At 40.9% G+C, this 20,514-nt stretch overlaps 1 protein-coding gene across 2 annotated transcripts in view; it reads left to right on the top strand.

The window, feature by feature from the left end:
* RASGRF2 (Ras protein specific guanine nucleotide releasing factor 2) overlaps positions 1 to 18,491 on the top strand; it is a 245,496-nt gene extending 227,005 nt beyond the window's left edge. For both annotated transcript variants that reach the window (XM_058728352.1, XM_058728343.1), the window contains exons 22-27: positions 855 to 939; positions 3,713 to 3,910; positions 9,072 to 9,151; positions 10,457 to 10,574; positions 11,150 to 11,218; positions 14,019 to 18,491. In XM_058728352.1, the coding sequence (XP_058584335.1) occupies positions 855 to 939; positions 3,713 to 3,910; positions 9,072 to 9,151; positions 10,457 to 10,574; positions 11,150 to 11,218; positions 14,019 to 14,111 (643 nt within the window). In that variant the 3' untranslated portion in view covers positions 14,112 to 18,491. The remainder of the gene's footprint in view (positions 1 to 854; positions 940 to 3,712; positions 3,911 to 9,071; positions 9,152 to 10,456; positions 10,575 to 11,149; positions 11,219 to 14,018) is intronic.
* The last annotated feature ends 2,023 nt before the right edge of the window (positions 18,492 to 20,514 follow it).

Genomic DNA, 20,514 nt, shown 5'->3' with positions numbered 1-20,514 from the left:
TGCTAAGGCATAAGATTATTTATTTATTTATTTATTTATTTATTTATTTATTTATTAATGTTTATTTATTTTTGAGAGAGAGAGAGAGACAGAGCTTGAGTGGGGAGGAACAGAGGGAGAGGGAGACAGAATATGAAACAGGCTCCAGGCTCTGAGCTGTCAGCACAGAGACCTTTGTGGGGCTCAAAGTCATGAACTGTGAGATCATTACCTGAGCTGAAGTTAGATGCTTAACTTGACAGAGCCACCTAGGCTCCCCAAGGCTTAAGATTTTTTAAAGCTGATCCAGTGAAAATAGTCTTGGTTTCTGAATTAGTACTTTATTCCTTCTGTGTTGGCCATTGTTTACCACTTTCAGAGAAGTTTTTATAATGATCGTAATCCTTACAAAGTTCAAACTCTTGGGGCGCCTGGGTGGCGCAGTCGGTTAAGCGTCCGACTTCAGCCAGGTCACGATCTCGCGGTCCGTGAGTTTGAGCCCCGCGTCGGGCTCTGGGCTGACAGCTCAGAGCCTGGAGCCTGCTTCTGATTCTGTGTCTCCCTCTCTCTCTGCCCCTCCCCCGTTCATGCTCTGTCTCTCTCTGTCCCAAAAATAAATTAAAAAAAAAAAAAACGTTGAAAAAAAAAAAACAAAGTTCAAACTCTTCTAAGAAAAAGGTGGAAATTGAAAAATCTCTTTCTTTTGACATCTAGTAAAATGCTAGAGATGAGCAAAAATTCATTTGAGTTGGTCAGGAGCACTAGATGCTGGGCAATGTCAAAGTTAATGTATATAATAATCATACTCATTGTTCAGGATCATAGCCACCATTTAAGAAACTAAATTGGTCTTGTGTTCTGTTTTGAACTTACAGAGAATTTCTTGGGCAGGGGTGGATGAAGCTGGATAAAAATGAAAGAACACCTTACATTATGAAAACCAGCCAGCACTTCAATGATGTGAGTAGCCATAAAAATAAAATGTGGGCATGTTGTAGGAAGATGAGTCAGGGTCTTAAGACTCCTTCTCTAAAACAGAACTGATGAAATGTTAAAAAAAAAAAAAAAAAAAAAAAGCTTATGTCTTCTCTAAGAGCTCCAAGTGTAATAAGTTCCATTTAACTTCCAGACATGAGGTTCACTTTTGGTGGTACCTAAGTCTGGCAAGTGCTCAATAATGCATAGGTCGCTGCTATTATTTTAGCATAATCATCATTACTTCACGGTCATACACTGACTAGTTCTAACAGCACATGTGTCACTGGTTCCCAGGGGTGCTCATGACAGTAAGGTTGGGTTAGTACAGATCACCCTCATTATTACTGAACATTCAGCACATATGCATTCCAGGCTTGGAAGGGACCCCTTTGAGCATAATTACAGTGTTGCCGTAGCTGTGCACACTGCTGACCAGCTGTCAGTCCATCTCCCGGCTGTGCTTTTCTCCAGCAGTAAGATGGCCTTGCTGTTAAACCCACCAACTCCTAACTCCTAACTGGTTCTGTTCTAATCATCTCAGTCCTTTTGCAGAACCACATATGTGGGAGTATCTTCAGGCTTATCTAGGCAAAGGGAAGGCTCCCTTTCCAGTTCTACTAGATTACAGTAAAAGGAATAATGATGATGTTAAAAAAAAAAAAGAAGAAGAAGACTATCAGGATCCCTGTAGGTAAATTAATAAGTCATCCAGAATCAAAATACAAAACAACAACAAATTCCCGAGATGGTATTTTGCACAGAGTACATGCAGACTGCATATACGCTGAGTGAATGTTATCTCATGATGAGCATCCGTGGCCCCGGTGCCTAAAGGACAGGACACATGGCCCCTGTAGGCTACTGTCTGGGAAGCAGAGCCCCTGCTGTAGAAAACAAGCCTGTATTGTCTGTGCCTACATACACTTGGGATATAACGAACAATCAAATCAGAAGTTCATTCCCAGGCTCCAGACTCTCATGTGTCTACCAGGATGGCCACTCATTTTGTGCCTTCAACAGATTGCAAATGGAATTTATCATTCATTGGTACCTCCCAGACCTGCCAAGCCTACTTCTACATCTTATGCTTTATTCTTAGTCTTGGGTAGTGGCCAAGACCACATGCTCACTCATCCAAGCATAGAATCTAGAGGTCATCTTTGACTCCTTCTCTGCTACCCATCCCATCTTGCTCCCCAACATATTAGTGAACCCTAAATCTACATATTTCCCAGACCCTTCTTTTCCCCTTCTTTCCCACTGCCATGACCTTGATTTGATTTTTCATCATTTTCTTCAGGAGCTCCTAACTCACTATCACCCCTGCCATCTCCTTGTCCCCCAAATCCCTTCTTCATACAGTGTCACAGAAGTTACCTTTCTGGAAGACCAATCTAATTATACCATTTGCATAACAAAATTCTGCCAGTGGCTTCCTCTCACCTTCAGCATACAGTCCCAGCTGCTCAACCAGGCCTACAGGAGCCCTGCTTACCTGGCGTCTCTGCCTCTCATGGCTTCCTTGTGCTCCTCAGATGCCTGCAAGATCCTCTGTTACACCGTGCCTTCTACCTCTGTCCCTTTCCAAATGCTCTTCTCCTTTGAAGGAAAGCAGTGGCTAACTCCTGGTCAGCCTTTAGGATTCTGTGCAGGCATGACCTCTTTCTTTCCAGAAAGAAAGAATGCCTCCTCTGTACTTGGCCAAATGCCCCATGCTACCTCCATGTTCTCAAACCCCTCCATGCAGACCTAGCTTTGCATTTCACTATGTGATATTTACTTGTTTATGTCTGTCTCCCTTCACCTTGCTGCCTAACTAGGCTCAGTGCCTTGAGATCAGGTATTCTCATTTATTTGGTCCTGTTTTGAGAACCTAAAAGAATGCCTTGTCTAGGAGCTCAGTACAAAAATTTTTTTAATGAATATATACAATGATAATTCTGAGGCACTGTGAGATCTAACATACCTATGGAATGGTCAAAGAATGGGTATACCCACTAGATTAAGTGTATGGATGTAAGATTACATATCCTATGTTCTCTGTTAGTCATCAGTCCTAAGCTGTTCTTTTCCTTTCCATATTCTAAATATTGAGCTGCTTCAGCTGCTGCCTCTTTTTCTCTTGGTTTCAATTAATAGAATTACAGTACTTAGCCTTGAAACTGTAAGTCCTATTAACTCTGATGGAAAAAAGTCCAGCGAGATAAAAAGGAATAAATGTTCTCTCTTCCCCTCTCCCTAAATGTGTCTGGCTTCAAACTGTATTGGGTTAGAATTTGATTTGATTGGGGGTAAATGTGTTTTCTTTCCCATGATAACTGGGGCTTCCTGGTCCCCACATGTTGGGGGCGAAGGAGCATGTGGAGAGCACCCTCCCCCCAAAAGTGAAACCCGTAATCAGCAAAGATTGCCATTCCTCAAGGGTCAGCTTATTCCATTTCATTTCCTCAATTACTGGAAATAACTCCTTCATCAAAATTACTGATTAAAAAAGTGATCCTTTCCTCCCAACATGTTGATTCCAAACAACCCCTCCTGTTCACTCTGAGGATGAACAGGTTCCCATTAGTTTCTTGTTGTTATTATTACTATACACTTCAGTCTTTTCAGAAGATTGGTATCTAAATACGGACTGTGATCTCCCTGTCCCTCAGCACCCTGCTTTCCTGACATTTCCGTGGGTAAATTAGGCACTTTGCCTGAATGCATTCCTTTGACTCTCGGCTGGTCTCTCTTGGCTTTTCCACTGTCTCAGATGAGCAACCTGGTGGCCTCCCAGATAATGAATTATGCTGATATCAGCTCCCGTGCCAACGCAATAGAGAAGTGGGTGGCAGTGGCGGACATTTGCCGATGCCTGCACAACTACAATGGCGTGCTGGAGATCACCTCGGCCTTAAACCGAAGTGCCATCTATAGGCTGAAGAAAACCTGGGCCAAGGTGTCCAAGCAGGTGAGCACCAGCGTGTGGCACATCCCGCTGCCAAGAGGAGAGGCCAGGAGACAAGAGCCAAGAGAAATATTACTAATGAGGAAATAATTAACTGAATCGAGCAGCTCAGTTGCCAAAGAAAGGTGCCAGTGCGGGTAATTACTGCGTTCTTACCACTTAATTGATTCCACTCATGTGCACTTCTAATTGGTTAATTTAGAAAAGCAAATACAACCCAAAACATTCATTATAACATATTTGGGACAACTTCAAACAGTGTAGTTGACTGGAGTTGTTTCCAAAATTATTTGGAGAACGTATGTTGATTCCAAGTGAACACAGAGATGTCCTGCAGATCCATTCTTTCTCCCCAAAGCAAGGGTATGAGTGCCTTAGGACCTCAATGTTCACTTTTTTTGGTTTGTCCTTTGTATAGTAAAGTTTTGGCATAATAACTCAGATGTACAGAAAACCCTCTTAATTTTCTTTTAACTGGATTCAGTTTGTTCATTTTCATTCAATATTTTCAATGTGCAAATGAAATCAGTTTCTTCTGTGCCCTTTCTCCTGGCTTTCTCCCTGGGTATTGGTGGGTGTTGGGAAGGGCTCCTCCGGGCTTGAGGGAGGCTGTGTGCACCCACCTATTGTAGCCTTCTGCTAGCCGGTCACTGGGTGCGGGCTGCCTCGAATTGCCTATGTCAGGTATATGTATGGTCTGCCTGATCTGCCCATCAAAGGGGTGCAGCGATTGAGGGCTTAGCTGAGCTCACCTGCCCTTCAGCTCTCACTGGCTCTGCTGGTCCTCTGAAATTGGGTGTGTCCTTCCTTTCCTACAGGGTTCCCTGCCCTTGGTGATCCGTGGTGGGCAGGCTTACTCCTTTATTAGCAGACAGCTACCTTGGGCCTCTCAAAGGGCGTTGGCAGAATTTTCCAGACTCCTCCACATCCTACTGGTGCCAGAGGCAAATTCTTTTTCTGTCAACAAAGCCTGGACCTTGCAAATAAAAGCCACAGCTTCTATAAGTACTGTTTTTAAACAAACACTTTATATGTTGAGATCATTGTAGGTTCACATACAGTTTGTAAAAGATAATGGAAATCCCCTACACCCTACACCAGTTGCCCCCCAATGTAAACTCTTGTGTAAGTATAAACATATCCCACCCACAAGGTTCGCATTGGAAACGTCCACTCACCTCATTCAAACCATCAGTTTTACATACACTCATTTGTGTCTGTGTGTATTTACATTTATGCCCTTTTATTACCACAGTAGTGAAGATCAACACAGTTTTGGTACCAGGATCCCCCCTGCCACCCTTTTATAGCCATAGCCGCTTTCTCCCTGCCCCTCCCTAACTCCTGGCGACCAAAAATCTGTTTTCCATCTCTATAAAATTTCGTCATTTCAAGAACATTACATAAGTGGAATCATACAGTATATGACATTTTGAGATTGCCTTTCTAAAAACTCCCGTGAGATCCATTCATGGTGTTACATGTATCAGTATTTAGTTTCTTTTTAATGCTAAGTGGTACTCATGGTATAAATACAGGACGTTTTAGCCATTCACCCCTTGAAGAACATCTGGATTGTTTTCGGGTTGGGGCTATTACAAATAAAACTGCTGTGCACATTCATGTATAGGTTTTGTGTGACTATAACTTTTTGTTTCTCTGGGATAAATGCCTAAGAGTGCAGTTGCTGGATCATATGGTTATTGTGCGTTTAGTTTTATAAGACACTGTCAAATTCTTTTCCAGAGTGGCTGTGCCACTTTATACTTCTATCGGCCAAGTATGAGTGAGCTAGTTTCTCCAAATTCTTGCCCACATTTGGTGTTATCACAGTTTTTTTATTTTAGCCCTTTTGATATCTCATTATTGTTTTAATTTGCATTTTCCTAATGGCTAATGTTGTTAAACATCTTTTCATATGCTAGTTTACCATCTGTTTATTCTCTTCAATGAAATGTCTGCAGCTTATTTTTTAATTGGATTTTTTTCTCACCTTTGAGATCTGAGAGTTCTTTCTCTATTCCTCCCACTTTATCCTTCCGTTTCAAAATTATTTTAGCTACGCTAGGTGCTATGACTTTCCATATAAATTTTAGTAAAAAAAATTATGTCTAAAAAAACTGTATTGAGATTTTTTAATGTTTATTTATTTTGAGAGAGAAAGAGTGAGATCAAGTATGGGAGGGGCAGAGAGAGAGGGAGGGAAAGAATCCCAAGCAGGCTCCGCCCTGTCTGCACAGAGCCCAGTTCGTGAACCGTGAGATCGTGATCTGAGCCAAAATCAAGAGTCAGACACTTAATCACCTGTGCCACCCAGTGCCCCTTTATTGACATTTTTATTGAAATTTCATTAAACCAATGTTGAGTCTTATTACTATGTTGAATTTTCCAGTCCACAAACACAGTATGTTTCTCCATTTCTTAGGCTTTCTTAAACCAGCATTTTGAAATTTTCAGCATGCAAGTCCTGTATATGTTTTGTTAGATTTATACCTAAATATTTCATTTTCTGTGGGGAAATTTTAAATATTACTGGGGTTTTATTTTTGGTTTCCACATGTTCATTGTTAGTATATACAAATGTGATTTTTTTTTTTTTTTTTTTTTTTTTTTTTTATGTTGGTGATGTATCTGCAACCTTGCTAAACTCACTAATTAGTCTTAGGAGCTTTTTTGTAGATGCCTTCGGATTTTCTATATAGACAATTGTCACTTGTAAATAGGATCTGTCTTCTTTCTTTCTTTCTAATTCATATGCCTTTTATTTCCTTTTCTTGCCTTATTGCTCTGGCTAAACTTCCAATACTATGTTGAATTAGGGTGGTGAGAAAAGACATACTTTCCTTGTCTTCATCCTTGAAGGGAAAACATTCAGTTTTTCACCATTATGGATAATGCTAGCTGTAGGTGTTTTGTAAATGCTTTTTATAAAATTGAGGAAACTATCCTCTCTTCCTAGTTTTTTTGAGAGATTTCTGTTATGATGGGTGTTGAAATACTGTTTTTAAAACGGGTTTCAGACAGCTGTATCAGAATCGAAAAGCTGGACACTGATGCCCTTGTTGTGGCTAGCTTTTGCCTCCCCCTAAGACAATGTTGGTCTCAGCCATTGGGCATTAGACACAAAGAGCGTATTATCCTGTCACACACATTGTCACATTTCCTTGAGGTCAGTAAGTCACTCCTCTGCCTTCTCTTTCATTCACTTTCCCCTATTTATTTTTCATCTGAAGTTGGTACCAAGGGATTCTTAAATCTTCTTTAAGAAAACATTAGGCCTATGATTCAGCAATGGCCCTACTAGGTATTTACCCAAAGGATACAAAAATACTGCTTCGGAGGGATACATACACTCTGATGTTTATGGCAGCATTATCTACAATAGCCAAATTATGGAAAGAGCCCAAATGTCCATCAACTGATGAATAGAAAAAGAAGATGTGGTATATTTGTATATAATAGAATATTAGCCATAGAAAAGAATGGAATGTTGCCATTTGCAAGACACGGGTGGAGCTAGAGAGTATTATGCCAAGCAAAATAAGTCAGTCAGAGAAAGACAAATACTGAATGATTTCACTCATATGTGGAATTTAAGAAACAAAACAGATGAATATGGGGAGGGGGCGGGAAGAGAAAGGCAAAGAGAAAACAGACTAAACTACAGAAAACAAACCGAGAGGGTTACTGGAGAGAAGGTGGGCGGGGTGGGGGTGGGTTAAACGGGTGATGGGTATTAAGGAGGGCACTTGTGATGAGCACTGGGTGTTGTGTATAAGTGATGAATCACTGAATTCTACCTCTGAAACTGATATTATACTTTACGTTAACTAACTGGAATTTAAAAACTTGAGAGAAAAAGAAGGAAACGCTAGGCCTTCCCCATAGTTGACTTAAGTGATATTTATGTGTTTGACAGGATGCAGCTTCAGGGATAATGGACTAAGGAATAGGGGTGATAAGACTAATATTAAAATCTTTTTTTTTTTTTTTTTCAAATTTGAATGTACTACCTGTAGGGGCATTAAATAGGCATAATAGATTAAATACCATTTCAATCACATATATATGTATCATCTAAAAGGGCTTTAGGATGGGTGATGGACTATCCTCTGGGGCCCAGGACCTCAGTCTAGTCACAACAGGTAGTGCCTGGTTGCGGATATGCCCTGCTCCAGATGCTGTCATCATACTGTCTGCTCTGTAGCTGTCTCTTCTTCAGATCTGAGTCCAGTCTGGGCGACATTCAGAAGGCCTGGTAAATGTGCACTATGAAGCCCACTGAATCTGGTCTGTGGCTATAGGACAGACTATATTTCTGTAGCTTCTTTCACCCAAGGCCAGCTCTGGGCCAGGCAGGAGGCCTGCCCAGCCCAGCCCAGCCCCCTCCTATCCTTCCACCCCTGCCCAGACCTTGCTGGCTGTCCTCTTTCAGAGTCCTCAGGAAGCAGGATGAGGAAGGCAGCCCTTTGAGTCATTCTGAAAGCTCTCCTGAAGCGTGCAGCTCCTCCCCAGACTGAGGCAGAGTCATCTGAGGAGTCCCACCCTGGGCATTCCAAGTGTCCCTGCTCCCTTGCCTGGGCATGGGTGTTACCAGGGGTGGGTCATCACCCCCAAGGGCCACCCTACCATTCTCCCATGTCCGTGGAAGAGACTCCAGATCGATGTCGACAACAGTTTTATTTCTTGGCAAACATCAGTTATACTTCTCTAACAAGTTGATGACTATGATCACAAAACAAGGGGTTTGTAGTAGAAGATAGCCAAGCAACCAAGTCTGTGTTTTGATAATTTGGAAATTAACACGCAGAAAGATTCACCCTGAAAACCACCTGACATGAGACCTCTCCTTTAAGGTTCCCTAATTCAACAGTGCTTTGTCAATTCTTTAAATCCCTGTTTCTTGTGCCATTGCAATTTTTTTCTATGAATTTTCCTCTTTTTGGCTAAATGAGCAGTGTAGTCACTTTCTCTTCTCCACATGTTATTTTTTTAACATGAAATTTAACCATAATGCCCCATGTCTGTCACATGACAACAGTCTGACAAAGGTGTCAGCCCCAGCCACTGTAGAAGGGAATTGAGCATCTTTTGGTAACCCTACCTGTCTTGTCAAAACATAGGAAAATTTTCATGACATACTAATTTATTTGCTTCTTTCTAGACAAAAGCTCTAATGGACAAACTTCAGAAGACTGTTTCATCTGAAGGAAGATTTAAAAATCTCAGAGAAACCCTTAAAAAGTATGTTTACTTTAATTATTAAGTTATTCATAATGCAAAAATATATTTAAATAATGTTTACAATATACACATAGTGGCCTGCCTCCTACTTTGCTTTGAAAAGAAAAACAAATGGGAAATAACTTCCATCATCTAGGTATTTTCCTAATTTTTCTTTTCATTTGAAATACTATGCATACAGTGTCTTGTGGATATACTCATGGCATGTAGACTGTCCCAAGCAAGAAGAAAACATCGCCAGCTTTTACTATAAAATCAAACATGTTTTACTATAAGAAGTTTCTTGGTCTGATATTTATTAATCTAAGCACAGCACATGATTTCTTGTGACTTTTCAAAAATATTCTAGGACCTATTAATTATTGTTATGTATTTGTGGCCTTTTATTGCCGGGTCATTACTGTCTCCTGAGACAGACCGAGAGAGAGAGAGAGAATAGAACCTGTTCTCCTGCAGCTGGTTGTCTTATGATCTACTGCACATACTTGACTTGCTCTGGAAAACGTTAGTCCTGTGATGCCATGAGCAAGCAGAAGACTTGTAGGAACAACAACAGCAGTAGAAGAACTACACCAGATCCTTACTCCATGACAGACGCCATGCATAGTGCTCCATGTGTCTTATTTAAGCCTGACAGTGAACTAAAGAGATAAGTTTTATTGTCTCCATTTTACAGATGAGGAGACTGTGGTTCATAGAGGTTGACCAGCATCACTCAGTACGTGGTCATACTGGGACTCAGACCCAGTTGTCTCTGGTCCAAAAGTCCATAGCCTCACTCTTGACTCTGAAAAGACCAAGTGCACCCCCCTCAAAAACCAAACACAAGGCATCTATGTAGTATGCGGTCGTGATATTAATTAAGTCTATACCTTCCAAAACACTGAAATACTAACTAAATCAGAACGCAAGCTTTACAAGCTCTAATCACATTGATTTTTATACCCAGTTCTTTAAAGTTTCCTGTTTACACTCTAAGGAGGTGAGGGCTCAGGGGGTTCCTACATGCTCATACGGCTAGTTTCCAAGTACTGCCAGCACCTGTTTTGTATTTGTCTGTAAGGCATCCTGTTGTTTGAACGCGCCATTGTCTCAAACACATTGTAAAGTATGGGCTGTAATTTTCTATTATAGTCTATTGTGAGATGTATTTAAAACTCTTAATATCAGGAGACTGCTTCTGAAGATGGGATTAAAAGACTTTATTCTTCAGGATTGAAGCAGTATACTACATCCTGTTAAACAGGGGAGGGAATTCGATATTTCTGTGAATGAGCTTGAGAACAGTGTTCCTTGGTTTTGCAGCTGTAACCCCCCAGCTGTTCCTTATCTGGGGATGTACCTGACAGACCTAGCATTTATTGAAGAAGGAACACCAAACTTTACTGAGGAAGGCCTTGTCAATTTCTCCAAAATGAGAATGGTAGGTAGTAATTTCATAATCAGCCTATTTTGATGACTTCAATGGCTTATAGAGAAGAGGGAGGCTAAGTCATGGAGGTTACTGTTTGCATTTTCATTTTGAGGTGAAAGAGTTGGGGGCCATCAGGTTTAATACATGCTGTGGCTGATTGTCAGCAGGGGTGTTGCAGCTTGCATTCTGGGCAAAGGGGTGGGGAATAACTCCAGGGATGACTCTCTAAGATGGAGCAGTGATAGGTGCTGAAAGCTTTGTGCTGGACAACCAGGTTCTGAGCACCAAGTTAGAAGCAAGGAGCCCAGGAAAATAACACCCAGAGTTTACCACCTGAGGTAAACCACCTGCTGAACCTGAGGTCACCCGGTGCTACCTGTTCTTCTGATTGTGAATGCAATATCTTCTTGCTGTTTACATTTCATGTGACTCTTTGAAGGGCAAGAAACCCCTGGGCATAGAGAATGATAGGGCACGGCTCCAACACTTCACTGGAGAAAATGCCTGACTGCTTGTGGATAGGGCCCAGAAGAATGTGATGCAATCCTTTTGCTTTGCTTTTGTTGTTATTGTTTCTTTATTAGATATCACACATCATCAGAGAGATACGCCAGTTCCAGCAGACTTGCTATCGAATAGACCATCAGTCAAAGGTAATATTGTGTGGTTGTTAAGGGAATTAATAAATAGAAAGGCGGAAATTAATGAATTAGAAACAGTGGTAAAGTTGATCAATAATACCAAAAGCTGACTCACAGGAAAGACCAATAAAACAGACAAATCTTTGGCAACTCTGAGAAAGAAGAAGGAAGGAAGGATAGAAAGAGGAAAAGAGAGAGACAGAGAAAGAAAGCAGGCAAAAAGAACACCCAATTTATCAAGTTCTAGCAATTTTATATTTTATATTTCTCATTAATGTGTCTACACCACCACCCTGGTCCAAGCTACCAATATCTGTTACTTGGTCTACTTGCATTCACTCTAGGATGTAAAGTCCATTCTACAAATTACAGTCAGATAGAACTCTCTGAAACACAAGGTAAAAATATGTTTGTCCCTTGCATAAAATATTTTATAGGTTTTTCATTGCTCTTAGGATAAAGAAAGAAAAGGTCTAGATGTGTCCAAGAAGTGTTACATTACATGGCCCCTATTCATCTTTCAAGACCCGTCTCACTTTATAGACCCGCTTTCTTTCTCTATCCCAGCCACAGCTGGTCTTCCCTTCCCTTTCCTTTTTTCATTTTTAATAGATATTATTTTTTAGAATCATTTTAGCTTTACAGAAAAATAGTACAGAAGATTCCCATATAACTCAAAGCCAGTTTTTCCTTATTATTTTATAGAACTTGACAGACTTAATCCTGAAACCCATAAGGAAGCTTAGGAAAAAAAAAAAAACAGACAAGGATTTTTTGAAAAATAAGAAGAATAAGAAAGAGCTTTCCCTACCAGATACAGACACATGTCTTAAAACTATAGTGAATAGAACAGGACTATATTGGTGCAGGAATACAAATTCAGTGGAGTGGGATACAGTCAAGATGGAGATTTGTCTCTATGAAAATCTAATATGGAATAAAGGAGGCATTTACAGAAAGTGCCGGAAAGAAATTGACCATTCAAGTAAATGGAATAGGAATTTTGGCTCTTCATCTGCTACCATTCACACACACACAAAATCCAGATGAGCTCATTATCTAAATGTAAAAAGAAATATTAAATTATGTGAATAAAATATAGGACAAAATATTCATGACCTGTAGATTAGAAACACCTTCTTAAGCATTGAATGTAAGAGCTGCAAAAGACAAGATTGCTTAAGCTTGCTGCATCAAAATTAAAAACTTCTATGTGACAAAAGGAAATTATTTTAAAAAGCAAAAATAAAACCAGTAGAGGAGGAGATGATATTTTATAACAGGTAAAAGAGACAGAATAAAAGTATTCTTATTCGTCTGTAAGAAAAGTATAAACAACTCAGTAGAAAGATAGGCAAAGCTATGAACAGGTGAGGTAACTCACAGAATAAGAACAAAAATGGCCAGTAAATATTTGAAAAATGTTCGGCTTCACTGGTGAGAAGGAAGAGAAATGCAAATTATACTGAGGCATCATTTTCACAAATTTTAGAATATTGGTAATATCAAACATTAGTTACAGTGTGTGATACCAGGTACTCTCATATACTATAGGTACAGCAATTTGAGAGGTTAGTTTACATCATCTTTTAAAATTAAAAATTGACGGACTGAGCAACCAGACTTCTCCTACGTTGCCGGTGAGAAGAACATGGTTCATCTACTTTGGAAAACTGTGTTGTGTGGATATTTCTTAAAACATTAAATATGCATCTACGTTAGGACCCAGGAATTCCTCTCCTAGGCGTTTATCCAAATGAAAACATGCTCATTGAAAGTCTTGTATAAGGTGTTCGTAGCATTTCTTAATAATAGCCAAAAATTGGAAATAGCCCAGGTGTCCACAAACAGATGAACTGCTAAACGAACGTGGTGTGTCTACACCATGCAGCACTGCTCAGCAGTGACAGGACAGACTAATGATACACGCCACAGCATGGATGGACCTCAAAACACTATGCTGAGTGAAAGGAGCTGGACACCAAGCACACACTTACCTCAAATTCTACAGTCAACAAAACTAATACCTGGTAACAGAAGTCCTAGCGGTGGCTGCTTCTGGGAGCAGATTGACTGGGAAGCTGAAAGAGGGAACTTCGTGGGGTAGCGGGGGTGTCCTGTATTGTGATATATATGCTAGAACCAATCAGACTATTAATTTTACTTAATGTAAGTCATATCAGTAAAATTAAAGAAATATTTCCATGGAAATACTCCAGGCCCCAACATTTTTATCTTAGTGTCATTTCATTTTGTCTGTCCCAAAGGAACATTCCTGAGTGAGCACAGGAAACGTGCTAAGGAGGATTTCACTGTATTTCACTGTCACATTGGGTAACAGTGGGATACTGACAGCAGCTAAACACCCATCAATAAGAGATCATTAAATAACCTCTGATCACAGGTTAATACTGTATAGCAGTTAACATTCTGTGTACTGACATTCTGTGTAATCAGGGCTCTCCCGGACTTACAGTGAAGAGATGAAACCAGAAGAAGATGTACAGTAGGATACCACTAATAAGAGAAAAAAGATTTCTATTAAGTACATTGAATATCTAGAAAGGACCCTCTGGAGGATACAAACCACATGATAGCAGTGGTGCCTGCGGTTAGCTGGGAGAGGACTGGAAATGTGTGGTTGTTTTTGGGTTTTTTTTTACAATGAGAAAATATTCATGATTCTTAAGAAGTTACATAACATTTTTTAAGTGTCTAAGAGAAAATGTTTAATTGTGTCAGATTCCATTCAGAAAATGTGAGTAGTGGAGTTCTGTAAGAACCAAAAGCTCGGATTTCCCTGTTCCTCCAGGTGACTCAGTACCTGCTTGACAAAGCCCTCATCATAGATGAAGATACGCTGTATGAACTGTCACTAAAAATTGAACCTCGGCTCCCTGCTTGAAGATCTGGCCTTGCCCCTGACTCCGTAGAATTCTCATGGAAAGTGGGACGGACAGAACTGAGCCATGCATGCCATGCCTCCCACCGTGCAGTGTGGACCAGGTGATAGAGACAAAGCCAGTCTCCTTTGTCCACTGAAGAAGATGGAACCCAACTGGAATTCTGTCTCCAGCCAGGGAAGCCCAGCTGTTTGGGGTCAAAGACAGATGCTTCAGACTTGGGTGGGAAGGTGAAAAGACTGATCCTTAGCAAAGCTGATGGTACATTTTTCATAAGGGAATGTAATATAGGAGATGCTGGTAGCCATTGTAATGAAGCAGGTAAGAAGGTAGATTTCAAAGTTTGCCCGTGTTCCGTTAGAACTCGGGGACAAAGATCTGTGGAAAAAGGCCTGAGCTGCTTGTCTGGCACTTTACTGGCTTGGGTACAACTACCAACTTTCTCCTAGGGTTTAACTGCTTCTGTTATGTTTTCTTTGTTATAAGCTTCCAGAAAAGCTGAGGCTTCCTCTTCAGGGATGGACCACCACACGAGCAATTTCAGTGTACAAGCATGTGCATGGTTTTCAGTGCATTCTAAATATTTACATTGGAGGGATGGCATGTTCTGAAACTGCTTTTTTGGTTTTTAGGCAACAGGATAGGAAAGACGTGATGAAAGTCAAGTGAATGCAACTTAAAAAAAAACAAAACCAAAAAACAACTCAATAGGCTTTGCCCGTGGCTCCTGCCTGGCAGCTGACTTCAGGTGGGGCGGGGCTTCCTCCTGGGGCTGTGGTGCCCAAGAAGCCAGTGCCCTCAGAGAGGCAGGTGCGGAGTTTGCAAAAAGGTGCCTGCACACCTCCCCAAGAACGCTGTGGGATAGGACAGAGGGCCACCAAGCGCTGTGGGGGTTTTAGGCTGAGCGATCAGATATCCTTGAAAATTATCACCTTGCTGTGCTTGTTCCCCACCACCCTCCCCGCAGTAATGTGGGGACTTTTTCTGATTTATACAAACCATTTTTTGGCTCACTATGAATACTGGCTGTGTTTTTAAAACGTTGTTTAATGGGATCTTCTTTTTAAAACCCACACTTCTGTGTGCTGTTGGTAGAAGTTCTTCCCCGGTCATCTTTGTTTTTAACTTTAGGGATATTTATGACTGAAAGTACTGGAAGTGTATGGGAAATGGGACCAACCACTCAACAGCTCTTATATCAGAAAACTAAGGGCAGGACTTAGTTCTTCTGTCGTGTGCTGGGGAAGTGACCTTACTCTTCCCAGGATTGTTGGTTGTTGAAGAAATAGGGCTATCTCATGTTTACCTCCCTCTTCTCTTCTCAGGGAGATCTCTGCTTTAAAAGAAGAAAAGAGAAAAAGATACAGAGTTATTGTTACCTGAGCCTATTGCACCTGACATTTTCTCTTAGAGGCATGAAGTATGTTAATGCTGACCATGAAAAAACTGATCTATCTAGCTGCTTTCCTTCCTTCTTTGCACTTTAATTATGTTGTTATAACTGATGGCTGACTAATAAATTCAACTTGCTGGCTCATAAGACCCAGTGGAAATTCTAGCCTTCATAATGTACCATAGAGGTGGAGAATGTATATTTTTCCTGCATGGTAAGCGCCATCTCTGTACATAGCTCTATAGTGAAATACCAAGTAAGCAAAAGAAAATATTTATAATATTTGAAGACCATTCCAAAAATATTTTCAATAGTTCATATTAGCCAACAGTGTAGCACTAAACCCAAGGAGGGTTATTTATGGATGCTTTATTTTTCTTTTTTTGAAAAGCTGCTTGTCTGTTCTCTTTAGTTTCAAATAAGAGGTTGATGCACCTTGATGCATGATAAGCATGGGTTGTTTGGATCCTAACAATGCATATCTTGCAATTTATTTCTCAGTGTTCAAAAACTGAGCATTCGAACTAATACATGTCAATTGCACCAAGCACCTCAAAGTCTTGCAGAAGAAAAGGAAAATAAAGGTTAACTTTCTTGGCTCAAAACCAGTCTTGGAAGGTGGACTAAACCAGGAAAAATCCGTGACAGGACCACACGCATAGTAGTTTCAGGCAAAACAACATGTGGAAACATCCATGCGGTCTGCTTTGAGGTCCCCAGAGTCTTCCAGAGGGGAAGAGGTCACTCTGTGTGCACTTCCCCGGGGAAGTTTGGACCCTTATTTCCCTGACCCAGATGTTCCTGAGGCACTGCAGCCAATCTTACTAAAGAAAAATGGGAGCTAGAGGAATTTCCAAAGGCTCCTCCCCTTTGGGAGAGCTGTGGTTTCATCAACGAATGACAAAGCTTTCTCGCCTATTTCCTGCAGAATGTTGGAAGCGCCCCCTAGTGGTCATCCATGGGCACTGTCAACTGCTATGGTGACCCTTAGCGTTTTACTGAGTTATGCGTCCTTCCTGCTTTCTGGAGTCTGAAGCCTTTGCTGGAGCTGCGAAAGTGAGGACTCCACCTCCAAGGAGCTCCTTTTCATGACCTGTACCATTTCTGGACCATCTGGGAAAAGAACGTGCATTTTAAAAACCTCACTTTGGTCACGTTTAAAATCCCCAAGAGCAGTTTGCAGTGCTTTTTCCGATTGTTAAAGCACTCATCCTCTTCTGCCTTGCAAGCTTTGTATTTATTGTTAGAGTGTGCACTCCCAGCTGTGTCTGCCTATATTCCATTATATGAGACCCATTTCTAAGAGTAGAAGGCAGGTCAGCCTCTCACAACCAAATAGCAAACCCTTGAATTGTTACCAAATTAACCTAGAAAATCAGAAGTAAAAGCCAATTTCATGCTTTCAGATGAATACCCACATTTTGTACTGTCTATGAAATTATCTTGGGGCTTTTAGGGGATGCCTTCGGTTATTAACTAAGACATCCACTTTTGCTGCAGGGACAAATCTCTTACTTAAGCCAGTATATTATGTGACAGACTTAGGCATGAAGTAGAACGTTGTCACTTGTCCTTAGTGTTTCTCTGAAGGAATTTAAAGGGAGAATTTTAAACTACTGTTGCAATAGTTTTGAGTGGCTCTCACACAAAGCCCCCATTACTTTGTTAGATTTCATACATGTTAAAGTACTGCTTAAAAACAAATGAAACTCATAGATACTGAATAACTTGGAAGAGAAAAATCCATCACATTCCAATTTGGAGTATATGATGAGGGACCAGTTCCTCTTCTCTCACAAAACTTTGGGTTGGTAATGACCGGGCCACTTTTAAATTCTTAACTGAAAAGAGTAATACAATAGAGGGGTTATTCCACCCCCCTGCCAAATCAATGTTTATTTTAAAATAAAGGATTTTATTTAGATTTCTTTTCAAAGTTTGATTTTATCCCCCCTGAAAAAATGATTCTCTTTGCTTTAAATATTTTTTTAATCTAACCTGTGAAGTTTCCCATTTTTACTACTTTTGAAATGGGGTATATTATATATGGGATATATATTATGTGGGATAAATAATACATTATTTATGACTAAAGAATAGAGCCAGAACAGAGCCAGGCTAATGCCCACAGCCAGAAGGAATAAATGAACAAGATTCATTTTCATTTCAATAAGATACCAGACTGTAAGTTTAGATAATGACTGATTACAGATGCCACTACATGAATCCTGATAAGACTTGGGTCAATGAAATCTAATCATAGTGTCATTTTTCCATGGCTGTGAGTAACTTAAAATTAAGGCAGGGCAAAGCTAAAGTAGAGAACCATTTTGTTGTACGTATAAACACATGGATGATTCAGAAAAGTATTCATCTTGGCTACCACACAGCATGACATTAACATTAGGTTGATTGTACTTGACCTCATCTGCTCAAGAAAAAGAATAGTTCTACTTGATATTGAACCAGTGTCTTTTGCACAGCCCATTTTGTCTACCCCTAGAAAGTCAGTAGTAAAAGAGCTGGACGAGGTGCCCTGGCCCTGAGTCCTAGGCCCAGATCTACATCTGCAAGCTGGGCGACCTTAGGCCAGCGCCGAAGCCTTCTTGAGCCTCAGTTTCCTCATCTGCAAAATGAGCTAAGAGTGAATCCTGTGCTGCCTACCTCACAGGGCTGTCATCAGGACAAAATGGGTTCGACTGTAATCTGTAAAGTGCTGTCCAAATGTGAGGCAACATGATTACCATCCTTATCTCTCTTTGGCAAAGAATTATTTAAATGTATTTCTTTCTTATTTGTGTGTGCAAGCGTGATGGACAGACCCATGTGTTACTTTGAGAAGTGTATTGTTTGTGTCCAGTAACTTTGCAAATCTGCTGCCGTTTGTGATTCTAACAGAGGGGTTTGTGATGTGTCCTAACACTTGCCAGGTGGGGTGTGGGTTACACCTATATGCAAATTAAATTTCGCCTTTCTTGATTCTCAAAAATCTCATGAGTCTCTTCATTTGATTCTTTTTGCATTTTTCTACCTAGTCTTCTTTGTAGCAATGTGCTTCTTCAGATATTCTTTTACTTCTAAAGTTCAGGAGAAAATAAAGTTTGGAAGAAGCCCATGTTGTAGGCACTAAAATATTGGAGAATTAAAGGGAACCTCAGAAAAAATATCAAGGGCCATCGGGCCCCATTGTCTTTCCAGTGCTTGAAGCTTTCCTGTGATACCCACAGCTCATGTTTGACCACCTTTGTCCATCCCCAGACACAAAGAACTCATTACTTGCCAAACAGCTCTGTTCATTTAACGGCAACTCAACGTTCATGAACAGACTGGGTGTTCAGGTGGACCTAGCCCAGCCATCACTAGCTCCATCTGAGGCTAAGTGCCTCACCTATAAAACAAGATGCTTATCTGCCCTTAGAATTACTGTAATGGCTACATGGAACAGTATATTCAAAACTACTCTAACTTGGGGCACCTGGGTGGCTTAGTCAGTTAAGCACTCTTGATTTTGGCTCAGGTCATGATCTCATGCTTCATGAGATCGAGCCCCACATCAGTCTGTGCACTGACAGCACAGATCAGTGCTTGGGATCTCTCTCTCCCTCTCTCTCTGCCCCTCCCCGTCTGAAATATATAAATATTAAAAAAATAAAAATACTCTTATCTTTTGTCAAGTACGTAAAGTTGTGCTAATATTTGGAGCTGAAGAAAGCATGGTGCAGCTGTTGCACACAAGTGAGAACTGAGGTAAGGAAGAATTTGGGTTTCTCCTATTTCACTGGCTTCCTTTTCCAATTCTGAAATGAGCAATCCAGCTGGTGCGGACTCATGAGCACAGGTTCTTCTCATTTTATTATTCGGCCATCCCACACAGCATTACCTTCACCTGCAACCACATCCCAGCCTTGGGATTCAGGAATGGAAAAGAGAATGATCCCAGGACAGATTTCCTCTAAAGCAAGTTGCAAGCCTCACTTCAGTTTCTGTCCATATGGCAAGAGTCCGCCAAGTGGCCATACTGGCTAGTAGGTATGGGTAGAGCCCCCGAACTTTGAAGGGAGTTGGCAGAGATGAGAAAGGGAGAAATGGCATATGAGAGGGATCATATTTGAAGGATTTTTGGAACTGTGGGATTTCTGTTGAGTCTGTGTAGATGTTGCCCCCCCTCGCCCTGTCATAAACTTGAAGATGACCATGTCCCCAAAAACAAAAGTGGCACCCCCTTTTCTTATCAATGTGCCCACTTGTCCTCTTCAGACCTTACTAACTCATGTAGAATTACCCTGTAAAAGATGAAGTGTTGAGGTAAGGGGTGGTGGTGCTGGGAAGTGGGGGGGGGGGGGCACTAAACACCCATTAGTAAGGAATTGGGGAAAAAAGAAGAGTGGTTTCTCATTGTAACTGTCTTTCTTTAAACTCTATATTTCCATAAGCCTCATCATTTTTTGGATCTGGGATCTAGCTATTTCAGGGCCACTGGATTTATTTCAGTTGGTGTCTGAACTGACTGGAAACTGTGTGCCCACAAAAGAACTATTTTAGGAAGAAATAAGCCTGGGCTCCCCCTGTCCCGCCCCCACACCTTACCCCTCATCTCAACTCACAGAGCTCACTGCCTGTTCTGCTGGGGGGAAGCGGGGGGGGGGGGGCTCCCAGGGGCAAGAGAGGCCACGGTCCATTATGTCAGAACGTGCAAACCAGAAACTCTGACTCTTTAGATCGTGCAATCACTTTTGACGGTCCCAATCTGCAGTTGTTTTAATGAAATAACATAGAAGAGCCTAGAAAATATTTGAGTAGATTGTAGAAAGCCTAAGTATTACTTTGTAAAATTTTTATTCCGGGGCACCTGGGTGGCTCAGTCAGTTAAGCATCTGACTCTTAATTTTGGCTCTGGTCATGATCTCATGGTTCGTGAGTTCAAGCCCTACATGGGGCACTCACTGACTGTTGCAGAGCCTGCTTAGCATTGTTGCTTTCTCTGAAAATAAATCAATAAACATTTTTAAAAA

Source organism: Neofelis nebulosa, chromosome 1 (genome assembly GCF_028018385.1).
Source record: "Neofelis nebulosa isolate mNeoNeb1 chromosome 1, mNeoNeb1.pri, whole genome shotgun sequence".
In the NCBI taxonomy this organism is placed as follows: domain Eukaryota; kingdom Metazoa; phylum Chordata; class Mammalia; order Carnivora; family Felidae; genus Neofelis; species Neofelis nebulosa.
The sequence above is the reverse complement of the archived record's forward strand: the minus strand, read 5'-3'. Positions and strand labels throughout refer to the sequence as shown.